We start from the raw sequence: 22,619 nt of genomic DNA, 5'->3' as shown, positions 1-22,619 counted from the left end.
TTTCTTATTTGTAAGGTAATAAACATATAATAGTACTACTACAATACTTATGTACAATGAACACATTATTGCACTGAAATGGTGCAAAAGTTAGATGGTAGTGTATATATATAGAAATTCATCAATAGAGTAGAAGGAATTGGCCACCAATAAATCTTTAAGGCTTCTCTTAAACTGAATTTCATTGGTTGTTAAGCTTTTTATGGCTGCCGGCAAGTTATTGAAAATGTGTGTTCCTGAATAATGACACCTTTTTTACAAGAGTAAGTGACTTTAAATCCTCGTAAAGATTATTTGTATTTATAGTATTAATTCCATGAACTGAGCTGCCAATTTGAAAAATTGATATATTTTTAATGACAAATTTGATTAAGGAATAATATATTGGGAAGCAATAGTTAGTATCCCTAGTTCCCTAAACAGGCGTCTGCAGAATGTTCTTGAGTTCACATCACATATAACTCTTATTGCACATTTTTGTGCCCAGAAAACTTTAGTTTGGCTTGATGAATTACCTTGATGAATTATATCAAGAGACTGAATGCAGATCATAGAAACTATCCTATTAGTCGCAGTGTCACAAAATATCTTCCTTGTAGAATGTATAAGGTGAGTTTGGATACACCCAACAGAAAACACTTTTGTATGTGGGAACTATGGGTGGTGATCCAAACTGCCTCAGATAAATTATCAGAGCATTTCATCACACACATTCATGAATCCATCTTGAAATGTCCAGTAAGCAGTTTGCAAAATGAAGTGGGCAGTGCGAGAGGTTTTCATGTATTGTGCACAAATATTGCAGAGTGATCACTTAAATTGTCATAATTCCATATCACTGTTATCGTGTTCTTCAATCACAAAATTCAGTGCATTTGGATTCAGTGTTCTGGGTACAATTACAGTCTGTACAGTGAAAGTAATTCCAGACAGTTTAAGCGATCTTGGCATGGCTGCTTCATGCTTCTGCAGCAGCCAGTCATATACAGAAATTTTGTATATGTCTCTTTGGAAAAAACTCGGTTTAGAAACAGTTCAATAGATGACTTTAACACACCAACTGCCTCTTGAGATTAACAGTTGAAAACTGACAACAGTGCTACCAGCTGTCAGGGATTTTTTTTTGCCATATGGAGTATAATTTTCCTTCCTGTTTTGTCACTAATTGTATTTTATGAACTGCATGCTTATTAGTCTGAGCAGCAGTTTGATGGCTAAAAAAACCTTGTATAAATATGCTTGAGTATGAAACATAATCAAGAGCAGAATATGTAGAAACAATATCACATGTGAAAGCAAACAGATAGTAAAATGGGTTCTGTTTGCCTGTGAAGAGAAAGAAATCTTATCCCACTGTGTGATATGTTTTCCTAGTTTTAAAAGGTTATTTATATTTTGTTGCCCATTTTTCAGAGACATTTAATGAATTTTATGTATAGTTATTCATATTTCTTAATTTTCAATTTTTTTCAGTAAATGACAGCAGCACAACAGTGCAGCCAGTACTTATTCTTGCAGCTGAAGATGCTATTATAAGGCAGTCAAGAGATATGGTGGATGAACCTGTTGTCATTTATAAGACAAAAGAGAAAATTAAGGGTAAATCAACAGTGAATGTGAAATAATGTACCTTACTTACCTTCTGTTGTTATGCATTTTTATTAATAGAAGTAAGCAGAATCTATGAATCACAGTTCTAAAACAGTTATTACACAGTTACTTGCTTAGAGGATGATCAGAGGAAAAGTTAATTATTATATGCCATGTGTCTGCATGAGGTTCACCAACAAAAATTTTAAAATACTGTAAAATAATTATTTTATATTTTGAATGCTTAGTGTACTTACAACTTCCCATCACGTAGAAATTTTCAGTCAGTTATTTTAGTTGCTGTACTCTATTAATAATATAAGCTCAATTGTTACTCAGATATTTTTTGTTGTGAAAACAAAAATTACAGTTACACAATACAAAATCATGATATGAAACATTTAATGTGGCATCAACAAGCATAAAAATGTTACATGGGTTGACATTCAGAGTTATTCTAGAGTGAGTAGATGCATTATGCTATTGTTCCAATTCTTCTTCCACTAAAGCCATGAATAGTAGTGAAAGTGTCTCTTAAAATCTATTATTCTTGTTGTCTAAAGACTACAAGAAAGTATACAGAATGTATGTCTGAGATTATTATTGATTAAGGCCAATATCTGTGTTTTGGATCACATTGTGTTGTGAATATTATGATCTACCTCTGCAAATAATTTTGAAAATCTCGAGTGTGTTGGACAAATTACGTACCATTTTCAGTTGTAGCTCAACTTAGAAATTTATCTGCCATGATCAGTCCTTTTCTTAGGTTTCTTGTAATAATCTTTATTCTCAATGCCCCTACTTATCTTGAGTATTAAACTTACACACTTCATGAATTGATGTGTTTAACTTCTTAATGTTGTACACTCTCTCTGGTAGTTCCATTGAGATCTCAGTGTGTGGTAGTTCCATTGAGATCTCAGTGCATATCAGAGATATCAACCATTAGCAGTATTTGCATTTCAACCATTGGTCTCAGCCCCATCATAAATTTCCCTATAACATTGGAAGTCATAAAAATATGTATTTAGAATTAATATTTATGATGATGCATGCGATTCTTCTATTCCTATTTTACTCAATTGTACAGACCTGTTAATTAAAAGTTATTCATACCATCAGTCAGTTGCTACTCAGTAATGCCTTCTAACATTCTCCCTCAATAACCTCAATCCTGACATGAACATTTAGCCAATTTTACTCCATATGCTTGAAACTGTGTGGGTGGAAGCAGTTACATGTGCTGTTTTGTGTAAGCCCTGAAATACTTCTTTCTCCTACACATATATTCTGTGGTTATGTTTAGTCTTGGCTTCTCATTCATTTTCACTGCACCATTAGTGTGCTGTCTTTTCATAATTGCTTTAATTAAATTAAATTAAAAATTGAATGTTGGAAGGATTAGAGATAAAAATTGGAAAAGTGAAAAAAAAAAACAAGGAACAGGAAAGAGTGGATAATAGGAAGTTTATTGGATAAAATGGATGAACACAGGAAATGAAAAAAATGACAATTTGGATGAAGCCAGAAGCCAGTACAGAAAACTGAACAATAAACTAAGAAGGTTAACTTACCAGTCTAGAGAGGATTGAATGAGGGAACAGTGTGAGCAATTAGAAGAATTAGGAAACAACTGAAAATTGGAAGACATGCACGGAAAAATGAAATCTTTAACAAAAAGAGAAGTATGGTGGGTTAGTTAGTACCCCTATTGGGCGCCTTCCTGGGTGGCGGATGGGGTAAGCCTCCTAGATATAAGTGGTACTGGGGAAATGAAATACCCAGGGCAGACCAAAAACTAACAAACATCACAAACCCACTGGCATCTGTTTGGGATCCAACAGCCACTGGTCAGCGTCTGTTCCTCTAGTTGAGGCAGCTGCACTAAAGTCTTCTCGAACTCAAAAATTGAGTCATATACATATGATCTCAGTCGCAATCACCACAAAACCTGAAATTCAACTTGAATGCATGATGGAAAAGACAATCATCGAATCACTACTCCAGGCACTCAGACACTAGTCAATAGACTAGACTCACCTGATTATCATATTCTGGGGGGGGGGGGGGGGGTCTCAGAGAAACCATGCAGGAAAGAATAGGAGCTCCTCAAGAACTCTGAACTCTCTCAAGACTAAACATAAGAATTTTATTGGCACAATTAATGTAAACACTCTTACCAAAACAGGCAAATTAGAAGATCTCACTAACACCCTTCAAAAAATTGACATAAAAATCACTGCACACTAAGAGACTAGATTTACTGACAAAGGACATTTCAACACAGAGAAATTCAGAATCTACAAGGGTAAGCCTGCCATAAAAGTTAGAGACAAACTACAAACTACCACTCCTGGGAACCGGATTCACCATACACAACTCAGCACTTTACTCAGTTATCGACTTCACCTCTCCCAATAAAAGAATCTCATTACTTTCAGTGAAATCAGCTAATAAAGCTTACACTCTAATCAATGTACATGATCTTACAAATCAACATAACAAACTGATCCTGAAGCCATGGGTAGTTTCTGGGAAACTCTGGAAGAAGAAACCAACAAAATACCAAAGCCCCATGTGAAAATCCTGTTGGGCAATTTTAATGTACAGCTAGGAAAAAAGAGAAAATTCGGAGATGTAACAGGCCCTTATACCAGACACAAATGTACCAACAAGAACAGTGAGAAACTAATTAACTTCTGCAGGAACTTTGGATTTAAAGTTAAGAGCACCCAATTCCAAAAACCTACACACAAGCTAACCACATGGAGATCTCCCAATCTGAAGCAGTGTGAATACCAAATTGATTGCGTTGTGATTTCCAAGGAAAATATGAAAGAAATTGTAAGTGTCAGATCTTATAAAGGCACTTTTGAATCAGACCATCATCTCCTACAAATAAAGACAAATTTTCAACCAAATAGAAGGAAAAAATATCCACCCAAAAACACGAAGCCAGATCCAGAATTTCTGAAACTCAACAAAGCACAAATCATCAAACAAATTAATCAGGAAAAATCAATAGACTGGAAGAAACTAACAAGGAATATTCAGGAAGCCATGAAACTAGGACAACCCCCTCCCATCAGAAAACACCACTGGTGGAACACAGTCTTGATCAGGCAATAGACAATCGAATAACAGCCTGGAAAAAATTCAACAGCCACAAAACCAAGGAAAACTGGGACATCTTTCTTAGAACTCTTAAACGGACTGCAATGTTGATTCGAAAAGAAAAATGAGTATATGACAACAATAGACTCCATGGAATCCAACAGGATTTTGACAAAAATAATACAAGAAATTTCTACATGACATTTAGAGAAAATCTTCATGAATACCAAGCATCCAATCGGTGCTTCAAAAGACCCAACAGCTTGTTGGAAACCAACTCAAAAAACAACTGCAAAACATTAGCACAGTGTTTCTGCACCTTTCTTAACTGTGAACCACAACAGGAAAAATTTGACTTCATACCCCTGGTATTCACACACCTGGACTCGAAAGCCCCACATCTCACAGAAATTACGGTGATAGTCAAGCAGCTCAAGAACAACAAAGCACCAGAAGATGGGATTATCACAGAACTCTACACTGACACAGAAACTTCATCAGCTAATCTCAGATATATGGGAGACAGAGGAAATACCAGAAGACAGAAATGTGCTCTGATCCATCCGTTACACAAAAAGGGTGACAAGATTGACACCAACAACTACAGAGGAATCTCTCTGCTCCCAGTGGTGTACAAAATCCTCTCCAAAGCTCTTCTAAACAGAATAGAGCCCCAGGAGAATCCACTAATTGGTGAATACCAGGCTGGATTCAGAAAAGAGTGATCATGTATGGAACAGATCTGGAGCCTAAAGATGCTACTACAAATGAGAAAATGCAGGGATATAGTAACTACATTCATCAATTACTGGAAAGCTTATGACTTAATAGATGTTGAAACCCTCTTTAAAACTATGGAGAATTTGGAATCAACCAAAAGACCCAGAAAATCATAGAACAGACACTTACAAGAACAACTTCCAAAGTGAAATTCATCAGTGAGATATTGGAACCCTTTGAAATTAGAATGGGAGTACAGTAGGGGATATGAATCGTCCCTGATTCTTTTCAATATTGTTCTAGAAGAGATCATTAGAGAATGGGAACCTTGTGTAAAAGGTGTCCAAATTGGTTTCAGAAAAGGAAACTGTACTAAAGTAAAATGCCTTGCCTTCACAGACGATATTGCTATTATCAGAAAAAAACAGGAAAGAAGTGATTCATGCAGTTGAAAAACTACACAAAATTGCACAGAAAACTGGATTGCAAATTTCATATGAAAAAACCTAGTATATGGAAAGATGACCAGAAAATAAGTCCCCACTAATCACGAAACATGGTAACATCACACAAGTCACTGGAAATTTTATTATTACTTGTCCAGTGTAACATGCATGGATGATATCTTTCTCTTATGTGAATATATTTGTGTGGCCAGTGCTGTCATATGGTGATATAAATTACTCATGGTTGCTTTTCTGCTGATATGTAGCATATTTGCAGAAAGCAATACTATCTAGTATATTTCTTCAGTTTCTTTCAACCCTGTAGGGTAATGGATGACTTGTTTAGTATGTTTTTTTCTTCCCAGTACCTGTTCATTCTCTTGCTCCACCAGGTTTTCTTTGCATCAGTGATCTTAATTTTGATTATGGCATCAGTCCACCTATGACCAATCACAGTATTCCTATAGCTGGATATATTGTACACTCATGCATATGGATTTTTTTGCTTACTCCAATTTTCTCTGATCCCTCCCTCACTTCTTTCCTCTGTTGTTCACTGTTAAGCTTGTTGTATTCCATATTGTCTTGGTCAACATGTGCTCCATCCTCATGGTGTGCCCAGCAAACCTCAGTCTTCTCTTCTGTGTCATGCTTGAAACTGCTTCACCAGTCTTATACAGTTCCTGCCTTGATCTATGTATCCAGACTTCACGTTATTTTTTGTGTTCCAGATGTCTCTCAGGATCTTTTGTTCCTCCACTGGATGCAGGCTGTCTTACCCAAGACGGTCATCTCTGTTGCACACAGTGCAGTTTTTCTGGTTGTTGACATGTAATTCATGTCTAATTAGGCCTACATATAAACTAATTTATCTCATGTCAGTTATTTTTGCTACAGTGATAATGTTTTTCTTTATACAGGGATAGCAGTTCACACATGGAAGAGATTGCTGTTTGTGTCTGATTCTGAAGGCTATGTTTTGAGGACATCGATTTCTCATTATGATTCACCAGTTACTATTCTAACTCATGCTCATACAGGCTTTATGCCATGGGATCTGAGTGTGGACTGGCTAAATGATCAGTTGTACATGCTAGCAGAGATATCAGACTCACCAAGAAAACGATGGCAAATTGCACGGTGCAGTTTGGATGGTCGAAGCCTTACCATTGCAGTTGCTGGCTTTTTTACTAAACCACATCATATTGAAGTTGATCCTTACAATGGGTACGTGTCCATGTCAGGAAATTACAAATAAAACTTTACAATTAATAAAGGACCCTAGTGTAAATTATTAACAGTGTGCATTACATGTGGTAAATCAAGAATTTGTTCAAATTTTTTTTATTTTTCGAGTGATTTCCATGTTTTACAATAAATTATATTATGTCTGTTTTAACTTTTCAGATATTTATTCTGGGTGATAAAAGGTACTTCAAAATCTGGTTTGTACCGATTAGATCTTGCTAATATCAGCAATGGAGTTAAACATGAAACACGGCCTGACATTATTCTAGAGGATCATTACTTGGGGGCTTTCACAGTTGACCACACTAATTTCCATTTGTTGGTGGCAAATAAAACTCAAAACACAGTTACATCTGTAAGGATAGACGGGTAAGTTTAAGATACACAAGTAAGTAAACTCAGGCATTATGGATGTACTATGAAGTGAAGATCAGTTGAATCCAGGGATGTATTGATACTGACACGATATAACATAAAACAGTTTTTCAGGCACGAACTACATGTGTTTGGCAAAAAGAATTTTTAAAATCTATAGTTAAGTAAATATATGAGTGAAGTAATTATTCTATCTGTCAGACAGAGGACAGTAAGAAGCATCTTACACATGAAATAAATTTTTTGTATATGTTTGTGTGTGCATGGGGGGCAGGATACAGGAGGCAGAGGTGTGGTAGGTACACATGTGCACACACGACGTGTGTGTGTGTGTGTGTGTGTGTGTGTGTGTGTGTGTGTGTGTGTGTATGTGTGGTTGTGTGTGTGTATGTGTGGTTGTGTGTGTGTGTTCGTGTGTGTGTGTGTGTGTGTGTGTGTGTGTGTGTGTAACAGACAGAGAAAGAGAGAGAGGGGGGGGGGAGGGGAGGGAGGGAGGGAAGGAGAGACTTTGTATATATGCTGAGATTGTATGGAATCATTAACAATCTGACATTGTTGTTGTTGTTGTTGTTGTGGTCTTCAGTCCTGAGACTGGTTTGATGCAGCTCTCCATGCTACTCTATCCTGTGCAAGCTTCTTCATCTCCCAGTACCTACTGCAACCTACATCCTTCTGAATCTGCTTGGTGTATTCATCTCTTGGTCTCCCTCTACGATTTTTACCCTCCACACTGCCCTCCAATAAGATTCTTCTGCAGTACCACATTTCGAAAGCTTCTATTCTCTTCTTGTCTAAACTATTTATTGTCCATGTTTCACTTCCATACATGGCTACACTCCATACAAATACTTTCAGAAACGACTTCCTGACACTTAAATCTATACTCGATGTTAACAAATTTCTCTTCTTCAGAAACGCTTTCCTTCCCATTGCCAGTCTACATTTTATATCCTCTCTACTTCGACCATAATCAGTTATTTTGCTCCCCAAATAGCAAAAATCCTTTCCTACTTTAAGTGTCTCATTTCCTAATCTAATACCCTCAGCATCACCCGATTTAATTCGACTACATTCCATTATCCTTGTTTTGCTTTTGTTGATGTTCATCTTATATCCTCCTTTCAAGACACTATCCATTCCATTCAACTGCTCTTCCAAGTCCTTTACTGTCTCTGACAGAATTACAATGTCATCGGCGAACCTCAAAGTTTTTATTACTTCTTCATGGATTTTAATACCTACTCCGAATTTTCTTTTGTTTCCTTCACTGCTTGCTCAATATACAGATTGAATAACATTGGGGAAAGGCTGACATAAAAATTCAAAAACAGAGACAGCATTAGAACATGTAACCTATTTGCTCTTCCCTCTCACATTTTATGTGAATTTGAATTGTTACCTTTTTTGTCTCAAACAAAGTAAAACACATTGATGTGTTACAAGAGAAAATAATGATGGTTCAAACTCTAACCAACAATGTACTATGTGTAAACTGCATGTATCAGGAAGCTGTAGTCTAACAACAGTGTGTAGATCTAATACATAGCACACCCAACTTTTTGGTTATGCATCTTCAAACTGCAACTACACCATCCACACCTGTGAAACATACGTGATCTTACAGGACAGCTAAGAGCATTTTGCACATGTACATATGAACTCTGAGAATGAATGTGGGACAAAATAATACTCTTGGAAAGCTGTTACACTCTTAAATAAATCACAGACAAATCTGGTAAAAGCTTAATATATTGTCATGCCCCAGTGTCATCTAATTTAGTAAAAGTGCATTCGCTACAGCAGCTATGCAAAGTTGCAGGTGCTTCTATCAGAATTCACAGTGCCCTCAGGAACATAACTTATGACTCTCAACCTGACACTAACGATACACAAGAAAAAGTTACTTGCTTCAGAAGACACAATACTAATCTACTACAGTTTTGCTGTGCTTCGAAGCCTGTGCCTGCCACACATGTCTGAAAATTGTAAAGCTCATCCTCAGTTGGGAAAGGGAGCAAAGATGTAATGGTTGAAGCATACTGCAGAAGTCAAGAAATCTCTCCTCCCAGGTTCTTTTGATTATTATATTAACACTATAGTCCATGACAGCATTTCTGGCCCCTGGGCCACGGGTGCACAGTAGACAGCTGCACATCTAGCCAGTCAGTGCTCAGTATGTTTTTACATTCCATACTATGTAAATTTCCATCATATTTGAACATTCTGTTGTGTTTTATGTGCACAGAACTATGATTGACCAATTTCCATGGTAGCCTGTGTGTTCTGTGAGTTTTCTCATAATGGCTGAAACACCTGGAAGGTGCCAAGTCTTTCACAAACAAACAAGGGATGTGATTTTTAAAGTGTACTCATTCTTCAAATGTGAGGCAGATTCAGATGTGCTGGTCTGTGACATTGCCAAGATGCAGGGCTATAATGTAGTTCCTGTCTATTCACTTTCAGCAAAGTTGACAATACAGCATTCTTGTGAGCTGTACAGCCAGGGCCATTGATGCATGTGAAATAGTGCAGTGAGGTTTCATTTAAGGCGGCAAATTATGCAACAAAGTAACTGTAAATGAGTGAATAATTAGCTATAAAGAAATGATATGAGTGCAGTTCAGTGTATTAGTCTAAGTTTAGACTAGAGATATTTTATAATATGTCAACTTGTAAAGGAGATGGAAAAGCCAGACTAAGAAGCTGTAATATATAGAACAATATTTAGGGCAAAAACCTAAGGATGAAAATGAATTTTATCTACATAATTGCATTATCACAAAAGGATGAGAATGTAAGTATTGTTATTTTAAAATTTGTGGAAGGTTAAGTCCACTGTTCACACCATTGTACTCCTTGCCCGTAATCAGATAAATTAAAGAAAGAAAGAAAGAACTGAGAAAGTATAGGTATATTGAGCTGTAAAGAGAATTTCATTAGAAAACTTGTGATGAAAACCACAATGTGGTAGAGCACTTGCCCACTAAAGGCAAAGGTCCCAGGCTCAAGTGTTGATCAGGCACACAGTTTTAGTCTGCTAGGAAGTTTCAGCAGCAAAACATTTTGCCCATCTGGCTTTACATCTGGAGCCAACTGTTTCTCACCATCATCTGCCATTCATTGTGAATCATCAATGCCTGCTAGCAGTGAATCATTTAAATTAATTTCCTGTGGTTCCTTTTTCACTTCTGCAAACTCTACAATATTTGGGGTTTCTAAGCCCATTTCCTCTTCATCTAAAATTCTTGTTATAGTTCTTTATTAATCTGATCCATGTCAATTATACGAAGGCTATCCAGAAAGTACATTACGTTTTCGTTTGTGTCCGTTAGGGGTGGGGCTAGTGCGGCCATCTTGGTGTCATGGCATTCCGCCGCTCAGTCGGCATCCTGCCATGCTAGTGAGAGATTCGTGCTGTACTCCATTGAGTTACTGTGACAGTTTGAAATGTCAGCGTTAATTGAAAATGCCGTGAAGTGTGAAGTGCGTGCTTTAATAAGGTTTCTGACTGCAAAAAACTGTACACCGATAGAAATCTATTGGCAGCTTTGTGAATTGTATGGGGACAACATAATCACTGAAGGTGGAGTGCGTCAATGAGTCATAAAATTTAAAAATGGCCAAACTAACGTTCGCAACGAAGAGTGAAGTGGAAGACCCAGCATAGTGACTGCCGAACTTGTCGAAAAAGTCGATGCCGCGGTCCGTGTAAACCGTAATTTCACAATAACGGAACTCTCTATGAGTTTTCCACAAATTTAACGTTTTTGGACGCTTACGAGAAAGATGGCGACTCATTACTCGATCGCATCGTTACTGGTGACGAAACATGGGTTAAGCATGTGACCTGCAAGACAAAATTGCAGTCAATGCAGTGGGGGCACACAAATTCCCCCCAAAAACCCAAGAAATGCATGCAGACAATGTCGGCAAGGAAGGTGATGGCGACTGTCTTTTGGGACAGAAAAGGTGTGATTTTTGTGGATTTCCTGGAAAGTGGCACTACAATAAACTCTCAAAGGTATTGCCAAACTCTGCACAACCTCAGAAGAGCAGTACAAAACAAGCGCAGGGCAAAGTTGGGCTCAAAGATCTTGCTGATTCACGACAATGCCCTGGCCCACACAGCAAATGCCACTCGTGAAGTTCTCGAATCTTTTAAGTGGGAGTTGTTTCCTCATCCGCCATACAGTCCCGACCTGGCACCAAGTGACTTCCACTTATTCCCAGCAATGAAGAAGTGGTTGGCTATGCAGCATTTTGATGACGACGCACAGCTTCAAGAAGAGGTAACCACGTGGTTGAAGGCGCAGGCGGCCGAGTTTTACGACGAAGGAATTTCCAAGCTCGTCCATCGCTACGATAAGTGCCTTAATTTAAATGGCAACTATATAGAAAAGTAGTATTTAAGTGTGGCTTTCATCTGTGTATAATAAAAAAATTTCCAATACTTTATTTATTTTTAATTCCAAAACGTAATGTACTTTGTGGATAGCCCTCGTACCTTCTATTTCCCCTATTGATGTGGATTCTGCTGGATCTGTCAGACTCAAAGATAACATTGTTCCCTGGTCCTATCTGCTTCAGCCAAAATGCCTGACCTGTTACTACACTCCTCCTTTCCTCACCACAAGCCAAATGCCTTTCTAGCTTCAGCTGCTACTCCTCAGTGTTAGTGTGCCTCTTTTTACTCTACGCTCTTGTAAAACTTTCTTGCTACTTCCTCAGTAATAATGCATATCCTTTTAACAATACAACACATTATTTTGAAATTGTATTTTACTATCTCTTCAGCAATATTCAAACCATTTCCTGGCTACTTATGTACCACTTTGTGATATAATCACACTTCCATCTTATATTTTATGTGAATTTGAATTGTCACCTTTTTTCCATCAAACAAAATAATACACATTGGTATGCTAGGAGGGAAAATAATGACATTACAAGCTCCAACTGACAGTGTACCACATGTAATCTGCCTGTATTAGGAAGCTTTAGTCTAACATATGTGCATGGATCTAGTGCATAGTGCACCCCGTGGTCGTGCGGTAGCGTTCTCGCTTCCCGCGCCCGGGTTCCCGGGTTCGATTCCCGGCGGGGTCAGGGATTTTCTCTGCCTTGTGATGACTGGGTGTTGTGTGCTGTCCTTAGGTTACTTAGGTTTAAGTAGTTCTAAGTTCTAGGGGACTGATGACCATAGATGTTAAGTCCCATAGTGCTCAGAGCCATAGTGCACCCACCCTTTTGGTTCTGCATTTTTGAAGTCCATCTCAACCATCCACACCTGTAAAACTTACCTGATCCTATGTACAGGACAGCAAACAGCACGTTGCACACCAGCATATGAATTCTGAGAATGAATGTGCTGCGAAAAAAAAAAAAAAAAAAAAAAAAAAATACTCTAGGGAAGTTGTTATGCCTGTAAATGAATCACAGACAAATCTTATAAAATCTTAATATATTGTTACAGCCCTGTGTCCTCCAATCTCATAGGTGTACATTCTTTACAGCAATTGCATGAAGTTCGATGCTTTAATCAGAATTCATAGTGCTCTTGTGAATGTAACTTTTGACTATCTGCCTGGCACTGTTGTTACTGACACCAGAAGGCACTATAGGGAGTGTGCAAACTGCTAGTGCTACACTCTAGTGGATATCCTTGCAACAGTTGTGAAGGAGTAAATGGCTATTCAAAAAGCAGTGTGCTAGTGTAATGATGACTGATTTAGACCTTAAGGCTGTAGGAAGGGTAATTGTATTTGTTCTGTCATTGGTTGTAACTTCACATATTGCAGTTCTCCATCTGAAATGAAGTTGTCTTCCTTTCCAAATGAAAAGCAAAACACAACTAGACAAAAAGCTTGGACCACAGCACTGAAGAGGAATAAAGCTGATTGTAAGCTGTAGATTCCTGCAAAACATTCTCATGTTTGTAGTTGTTGTTTCATCAGTGGTGTGCCCACAAGAGAACCTGACAGCTCAGAATATGTACCATGATTGCACATGACATCAGAATTATCTTGGCTGGAGGTTGTAACAAATGATATTACTGTGAGATACAAATGAAGAAAAGGGAGACACAGCAGGGAAGAAGAATCTGTTGGGAATGACAACGATGTACTTTGTTGTGAATCTGAAACATCCTAAGCAAAAGTAATCCAGATGGAGTAGAGTAATATAAACCCTTCTAATAGCATAAATACATTCTTTTCAAGATTGAAGGGTGACTATGGAGCAGAAATTCAAACAAATTTGCAATTGCAACAAGTGAATAAGCAATTAATTGTTGAGTGTTGCCTAAAGACCAGTTGTGGTGTTCAAGCTGAGTTAATAAATCCTGACACATTTCAAGGTTACATGTCTATAAAAAATAATGAAGAAAATTTCACTGCTGCACGTGGTGTAAAATTAGTGTCTGACATTTTACTTTCATTGTTACTGTGTTTTCACCCAGATTGCATATCAAGCAAAGAGAATATGCTTCTCCCCTTTCTAATGAATATGAAATGAGGAATTAGTTGTGCAGCTCTTTCATTTTTTTAACTGTCATAGGATAACAATGCCTTCTAGTTTCAGATTTATTCTGTATCACTTGTATGAAAAACCTAAGGTGTGGATACTTGGGTCAGAAAAAGTCTTACGATACACAGCACTATGCCAAACTCATTGAAAAAGCATTTTGAAAATGATGGTTATATAATAGACTGCAGTAACATTAACTGTGAAAACCCCACAACTGTACGACAACGCATCTTAATGTTCTCTCTCTCATTTTCACAATAAAGTTCCCTGTTGCTACCATACCATCAGGATTTCTATGTTTTCTTTCAAGATGTTACAGTGCTAGGGCCACTGATAGTTATATAATCATTAATTATGGTATTCTGAAGTAAATATTAATGAAGTAGCACACTGCAGAAATATGTTATCAGTGTCCCCACAGGTCTGATTTACACTCGCATCATTTAGGAATACCTTTCTGTCACAGCCTATCTTGAGGGAAAAAAGTGAGCTACTGCACATGCCACTTATTAACATTACACATATAACATTCATATATTACACAATTTCAATAAATATATTTAAGCAAAATAATTCGATTTTAACCACATAAGGTTGCTGATTAACACTAGTTTGTGTTAAATACTTGTGTGCTTCCTTCCCCAATATTTCCTTCACTTCAGAAACATGGCTACTGTTTTGAAGGTCTATATGTTTCTTTATAGTGGAAGACCTGAAGTACAATTAGTCCCATTTTACATTCTGGAAGCCAACATAAATTAGGCTCATAGTAATGGACGCGGACGCCATTCCCATGATATGCACTGGAATGTAGCTGATTTTTCGGTCTCTCATTCAAACAGTTTTCCACTCATGATACTAGAGGTACTCACAGTCACAAATGCTGCATTTACATGATCCCTATTCTGATCTTCCTTAATTGTACTATGCTTTGAAACCTGTATCTGCCCTCATGGGTCTTACTACCACACCACCTGGATAGTTTAGAAGATGCTGCCACTTTCTCAGCAAACACAAAATAACTTAATTCTCTCCCTGTTGCAACCAAATGGTCATCAGTAAGGATAAATGCACAACACTGAGGCATTCTTGACTTTATCAAGCTCTTCTTTTCCTTTGACTTTTTATGTCACTGTGGACTGTTCCACCCATTCTGAAAACAGGGGTGTCTGCCAATGCAAACTATTCAGTATTTTTGTCTAGGACGCAGTCCATACCCATCTGCCAACCTTTGAAACTTTCCAGATGCCGCGGCTTCTCCCACTCTCTGATGACCAGTGTTATCTCAGCTGACACTGCCCCACTCTATGACAATGGCAGAGCCCACTCGCTACTGGCACTTATAACTTTTGATCAATCAGCTAAATTAACGCTTGAATATCTCATGATTCATTATTCATATCATGTTGTGGTTTTCATCATAATTATTCTAATAAAATTAGCTGTACAGCTAGACATGCTTATACTTGCTCGGATCTTTCATTATTTCAATATATCCAATTACGGATGATGAGTACAATGAGTACGAACAGTGGACAGACATAACACTTCCACGTCTCAGACTGTCTGTAGAGAAAAGCATGAAGGAGAAAAATTATTACAAACTTCCCAGAAAAATCAGTAAAAACCTAACCCTTTCAGCACCAGTCATATTAAGTTGATTATTTGACTTGAAACAGTATGAGAGATAACCATAAAGTTGTTATTATCTCCCTGAATAAATGATGCTGTGACCATGAATGTTGGCTGTAGTGTTACCCTTCCTCTACATATTCACCCTTATGTGCAACACATTTTACTCAGTGATGGATGACTTTGCACAGACCATGGTAGAGAAGTATGCATTTTGGCTGTTCAGGAAATTTTCCACCTCAAAAATCACCTCGTTATCGTTCTGAAAATGCCTGTCACCCAATGATTTCTTCATCCAAGGAAATAGGAATAAGTTACTGGGTACCATGTCAGGAGAATACGGGGGTAACACAGAATTTGATAACCCAAAGATGAAGCATGAGGGACTATGTACCGTGCAGAATGAGCTGGGTGGTTGTTGTGGAGCAGAAACTCCTCCTTCGATGACTTACTGTAATGCTTCATCTTTATAGCCTCCTGCAGCCTCATCAGAAAATTTTGATAGCATGCTCCTGTGATTGTTTGCCCCTTATGAGCACACTCTGGTAGCATCTGTGGTGCTGAATCCACATGTTTCCACTGTGGGCTTTGCTCCCTTGGTTCGGGTGATAGTGATATGTCCAGTCCTCATCTATGGCAAAAAATGCTACTGAAGAATTCCAGACATATACCAGTGATTATTGAATGAAGAGAGCTAAGAAGCTACAAGAAACTGCATAAGTACAGGGCTATTACAAATGATTGAAGCGATTTCATAAATTCACTGTAGCTCCATTCATTGACATATGGTCACGACATACTACAGATACGTAGAAAAACTCATAAAGTTTTGTTCGGCTGAAGCCGCACTTCAGGTTTCTGCCGTCAGAGCGCTCGAGAGCGCAGGGAGACAAAATGGCGACAGGAGCCGAGAAAGCGTATGTCGTGCTTGAAATGCACTCACATCAGTCAGTCATAACAGTGCAACGACACTTCAGGACGAAGTTCAACAAAGATCCACCAACTGCTAACTCCATTCGGTGATGGTATGTGCAGTTTAAAGCTTCTGGATGCCTCTGTAAGGGGAAATCAACGGGTCGGCCTGCAGTGAGTGAAGAAACGGTTGAATGCATGCGGGCAAATTTCACGTGTAGCCCGCGTAAAATTGGCTCATGCCAGAACTGGAGACCCACAGCGCCGACTTCATCTTTCAACAGGATGGTGCTCCACCGCACTTCCATCATGATGTTCGGCATTTCTTAAATAGGAGATTGGAAAACCGATGGATCGGTCGTGGTGGAGATCATGATCAGCAATTCATGTCATGGCCTCCACGCTCTCCCGACTTAACCCCATGAGATTTATTTCTGTGGGGTTATGTGAAAGGTTCAGTGTTTAAACCTCCTCTACCAAGAAACGTGCCAGAACTGCGAGCTCGCATCAATGATGCTTTCGAACTCATTGATGGGGACATGCTGCGCCGAGTGTGGGAGGAACTTGATTATCGGCTTGATGTCTGCCGAATCACTAAAGGGGCACATATCGAACATTTGTGAATGCCTAAAAAAACTTTTTGAGTTTTTGTATGTGTGTGCAAAGCATTGTGAAAATATCTCAAATAATAAAGTTATTGTAGAGCTGTAAAATCGCTTCAATCATTTGTAATAACCCTGTATTTTCACTTGAGAGATAAACTGTCTTCTCAAGGGGTTTCATCTTCAGAGTTGACAAAGTTATAGTGTCACAGGCAGACCAAGTGAAGTTACTTAAAACTGTGTATAAAGGATACCCAGGAAACAATAAGTATTAGAAGAAGCAAGAAAATTTGTTTCTTGCTACTTGACAACCTAATATGTGCTTCATATGAGATACGTTAGTGCAAAATTTATGTCACAATATTGTCATTCCAGCTCTAAGTGAAACAGTGAAATATGGTGCAAATATACAGAGGGACCCAGATCAGGCCAGTGAAAGTAGCTCTAACAATTTTATTACTTTTCACCAAAATACCAGAGAGCTCAAAAATAAATTAGGTTTTTTATCAACAAATGTAGGTGATATGGATCCATGCACATATTTTATGCCTCACTAAGTACTGTATGACAATTGGAATTTAGGGGCTGGAGCTTGATGGGTATAATTTAGGTATTCTTGTGATTTATATTGATAAGAAAATTATTTATAAACCTTTATACTGAAACAAATATTGTACAGATCAATATTTTGAAGTCTGTGGGATAGAAATTACTGCAAAAGACATATTGGTTACAGTCAATATGATTTCCACAGGGAATGTTAGAATTCTTCTAAATAAGTTAGCATCTTTTTTAGCATTTTTTTTTTCAAAATCTGGAGTTTAATAGTTACAGAAGACTTTAACATTAACTTCGCAGTTAATAATAATTGTAAGACTGACTTAGAGCATTTAATGGATTCATACAACTTGGCTACTATGGCTAGCTTCCCCACTAGAGCTACAAGAAATTACAAAAAAAATTACAGCCAATATTTTCATTGATAGAACAGAATCATGATGGCCAACTGCTTAAGGTCAGCAACATCAATTTGTGCAACAAAATTTCTGATGCCTATCAGTCCTTTAGATGCGTAAATACTGAAACTCTTTCTTCCTTTAATTGCCATTTGTCACAGACAGATTGTATATAGTAGAACTAATGCAAACAATAAATTTAACATTTTCTTAAATGAATTCATCTCTACATTTGAAATGACTTTTCAAAAAGAGCTGGCAGGGAGAACATTGAGGTTTGTTCCAGTAAACCAAGGTTATTGAAGGAATTAAAATTTGTTACTGGAATAAGAGTGAATTACATTGCTCATTTATAAAATCAAATGATCCCATTGAAATATATTATTATAAATTGTACTGTAAAGTTTTAAAAACAGTGATAAAACAGTCCAGAAGTTAATATACTAAATCTAAAATTCATAACTCTAAGAACAAAATAAATACAGTTTTGATTGTCATAAAGGAAGAGTGTGGTTAGAGCTATAAGAATGATAATACCATAGAGATGACATGCAATGAGACAAGGTTGTACATACTGTATTATATTTTTAACTTCACTAATAGTGACTAGATATATATAAAACAAAAATACCACAAGTATTGACAACATTTCATCTAAAGTTTTGAAACATTGTAGTTATTATATATGTCAAGTCCTGTGTTGTATTTTCAATGAATCTTTGCAGCAAGATGCTTTCCCAGAGAGATTAAAGTGTGCTATTGTGAAATCACTTTTTACAAAGGGTTAAAAAACTAATTTGTCCAACTATGTCCAATATGCCTGCTAAGTTTCTTCTAAAAAATTTTAGAGAAACTAATGTATAAAAGAATTGTAGACCTCCTCAATATTCACCAACATCTTCCATAGAGACCAGTTTGAGTTCCAAACAAATGGATCTACAGAGTAGGCAATTTTCTCTCTTACAAATGAAATTCTTGTGTCAGTAAATAACAAAATGTCACTTATTGGAACTTTCTGTGACTTCTCAAACACCTTTGACTGTGTAGATCACAACATTCTCTTAAGGAAGGTCAATTTTTATTGTTTGAATGGTAGAACCAGTACATGGATTGAATCATATCTACACAATAGAAAGCAGAAGGTAATTCTTAATGGTATTGATGGCTGTCCTGTTTATCTGACTGGAGCTCATTAAAGTGTGGAGGGCCACAAGTATCCACTTTGGGGCCTTTACTGTTTCTTATCTTCATCAGTTATCTCCCACTTTGTGCAAACATTGAGAACAAATTTACTCTTTTTGTTGCTGGTACTACTATTGTGCTTCAAAGCCGATCAACATTTCATCTAAAGTTTTGAAACATTGTAGTTATTATATATGTCAAGTCCTGTGTTGTATTTTCAATGAATCTTTGCAGCAAGATGCTTTCCCAGAGAGATTAAAGTGTGCTATTGTGAAATCACTTTTTACAAAGGGTTAAAAAACTAATCTCTTTAGAAAATAAATGTTGTGCTGTACTTGTAGACATCTTACATGATGGAAGTCCAATCAATTAACTCTAAATATTGAAAGAAACTCAATATATGCAATTTTATGCATATCAGGAAGAAAATGAAGTAATCCACTTGAACTTTGATAACCAAAATATTTTACATTGTGAATCTTCTGAATTCCTGGGCACTAATTGGTGGCAAGCTAGACTGGTCTGGCCATGTTATAGATAATTAAAAAAGACTCACTGTGGCAACTATGCCCTGCATGTAATTACCTCTGTTGTTAATGCGGATGCCATCAAAGCTGAATAATTTGGGTACCTTCATTCAGTCCTCTCACATGTCATAATTTTTTGGTGTAATCAGATGGAGCCAAAAAAACTTTTGTTGCACAGAAGAGACCAATTAGAGACATGTGTGGTGTTCATCTAAGATATTCTTACAGAAACATGTTCTGCACTGCCCAAAAAATCTCAATACTTATTTTCTTTGATGATTTTTGTCTGTAATAACTATTCTCTCTTTACATTTAATTGTAAATACCATGATCACAATACAAGGTGTAAAAATGATTTACATGGGGATCTAAAGTATATAAGTCTTGTACAACAAGTATTCACTAATCTGCCATTAATGTCCTGCCTACTTTTAAATTTAAATTAAGAAAACACCTGCTGATTGATAAATTCATCTATTCTCTTGATGGGTACCTGCAGAAAAATCAGTGCTTGCATTTGTAAAACTATTTTCTTTTATATTTATGTCTTGAGACTTTCCAATTAAATGTGTTAGCCATAATTTGTCTTCCTTGTTTAAGATGTATAAATATTCTTTTTTTCTGTAGCCAAATTTATTTCAGTAGGTGATGTCATGCTTACTTAAACTTCAACCTTCATGCTTATTAATCAATTACCTACATTTTTGTTATTGTTCTTACATTTATTGTATCTGTATAAAAATGTAAACCTGATTTGCTCCACATTCTTGTGATTCAACACAATATGGGTTCATGAAATTTGAAATAAATGAAATATCAAAGGATATCTCTGAAAGCTAGCTCAGTTTTCTTTCTTTTGTGTATGCCTGTTGACAACTCAACACTTCAGCTTTTCGTTGAATGGTCTCATTTAATCCAAAAGTGTTTATAAAATACTCTAAAACATTCAATGAAGATGAATCCAGGATACAGCAAATATAGAAAAATCCCTGTTTGTGTTATCAGTCATTTTCAGTTACAATATGGGTTTCATATGATTTTGGAGATGTTACAGCATATTATTCAGTGAAAATAACAGTAAGTGTGTTGGTTCAACACCATAAGAAATGGATAGCAATTCAGGGCTGTATGACAGGATGGTATGGAGAAAGTTCTGTGGTGACACTTTCAAACATTTGTCAATTAACTTCATTTAATAGATTAAAAAGGTAAAGCAGTAAAATAATACTTTCATGGGAGCAATCAATAGTAAGTTATATTAGATAGCCATACATTTAAAGACAATTCCTTTTCAGTAGCTGAGCAGCTGGCTTGCTGATAAGATATGACAAACAATTTCTACTAGGCCACTCAGTACACATGTGAACAATAGTTTTACGTGAGGCTTTTGTGACCATAGGATATCACTTTAGTTTCAGATCAGCCTCTAAATACAACTTATATACTGATAGAGTCTGCTCATCTGAAAAGAGAACAATATTTCCCTTTGGCAAAACAACAAATTACACTGCCTAGAACCAATTTGATGAAATGATCTTCAATTTCGTAAGAAATGGCTACCTAAGGCAGGACTTTCAGGTTAACATGAACGTAAATTCCTTAGTAACCTTAAATAAATGACAGCCTTATTACACAAGATACTCTTTACACAGTAGCATATACATCTTATAAGAAAACTCAGTTTATAACCCAGTGCCTCATTTAAAATTCCTTAAGGGGGTTGTCTGCCCTCTTTGAACGCATGACAGATAGGTGATTTTTCATAATTTTTTGTTATCAGCCAAATTAAAAAGTAATGCTAAATCTTATGATATACTTTTATTTCTTAGACTTTTTTGTTTAAGAAATCATTTTCATGTCCACATCAAACAAACCCTGTCACCATTGCACCAAGTGGAAGGACACCTTGCAGCATGAACATTGTCATTGAAGGGAATTCACAAAGCCTTCCAATTGGATCTGTAACAATCTAGTTTGTATAGATCATTTTCAATATATTTTCTGTCAGCATATATAGGATAATTGAAAATATTAAGTTAAAACAAAATGGTGACATGCTGAAAGAAATGTCATGTTTTTTGCCCAAACCATAGAGACAAAAGTGTGCAGGAAATAGACTTTCGAAGTTATCATAAGATGGCTATGTATGCTCATAGAGAACTTAATTTAGAATTCCGGCATCAAATTCAAATCAAAATCATATGTACTATTCTCAAGTTACATTTCTTACCTAGTTGAAATTTATGGTTTAGAGAGAAACATGTTTAAAATTTTGGGTTACATTTTTTGTAGTTAAATTAAACATACCTTGAGTCAGGGACCCCAGAACCATACTGTAACCCTTCCAGATCAAAAGGAGGTCCTCCTCCATGCTCTTCTTGACCACAGTGATCCTGCAGCCCTCTTTGGCAGCTTATGTTGTCTGCTGCTGCTGCTTGCTTGATGCACTTTTCATTCGCATTTGTGCAGAAGTTGTAACAGGCTAGTCCAATCTCAAGTTTGAACACATTCATATACCTGTAAGGCCATCATTGAAGTTACATGAAGCCACATTGTCTGCGATGTCAGCTGTTTTCTCCCCCATTGTAAATGATTTTTGGATATACTTATTCACAAACTCAATAATGAAGTTTCTGGCAAACTTGGGATGAACACCACAATAAAGTAGACATCCCAGAGAACATTTTAAGCAAGAGCAATATATAATCAATTACAGTACTGTCCCTGACAACCAGCACAGCAAATCCAATAGACAGTAACCTTAATAATGTAATGGTGTCATGTATA

At 36.9% G+C, this 22,619-nt stretch overlaps 1 protein-coding gene across 1 annotated transcript in view; it reads left to right on the top strand.

Moving 5' to 3' along the window:
- The window catches only part of LOC126183191 (proto-oncogene tyrosine-protein kinase ROS), a 597,756-nt gene that overhangs the window by 399,760 nt on the left and 175,377 nt on the right, over positions 1 to 22,619 (top strand). Inside the window, exons 8-10 of the mRNA XM_049924934.1 lie at positions 1,474 to 1,599; positions 6,794 to 7,100; positions 7,281 to 7,490. Coding sequence (XP_049780891.1) covers positions 1,474 to 1,599; positions 6,794 to 7,100; positions 7,281 to 7,490 — 643 coding nt within the window. The remainder of the gene's footprint in view (positions 1 to 1,473; positions 1,600 to 6,793; positions 7,101 to 7,280; positions 7,491 to 22,619) is intronic.

The sequence above is a fragment of the Schistocerca cancellata genome, chromosome 4 (assembly GCF_023864275.1).
Source record: "Schistocerca cancellata isolate TAMUIC-IGC-003103 chromosome 4, iqSchCanc2.1, whole genome shotgun sequence".
Classification (NCBI taxonomy): Eukaryota; Metazoa; Arthropoda; class Insecta; order Orthoptera; family Acrididae; genus Schistocerca; species Schistocerca cancellata.
Note: the sequence above shows the minus strand (reverse complement) of the source record. Positions and strands in the feature narration are given on the sequence as shown.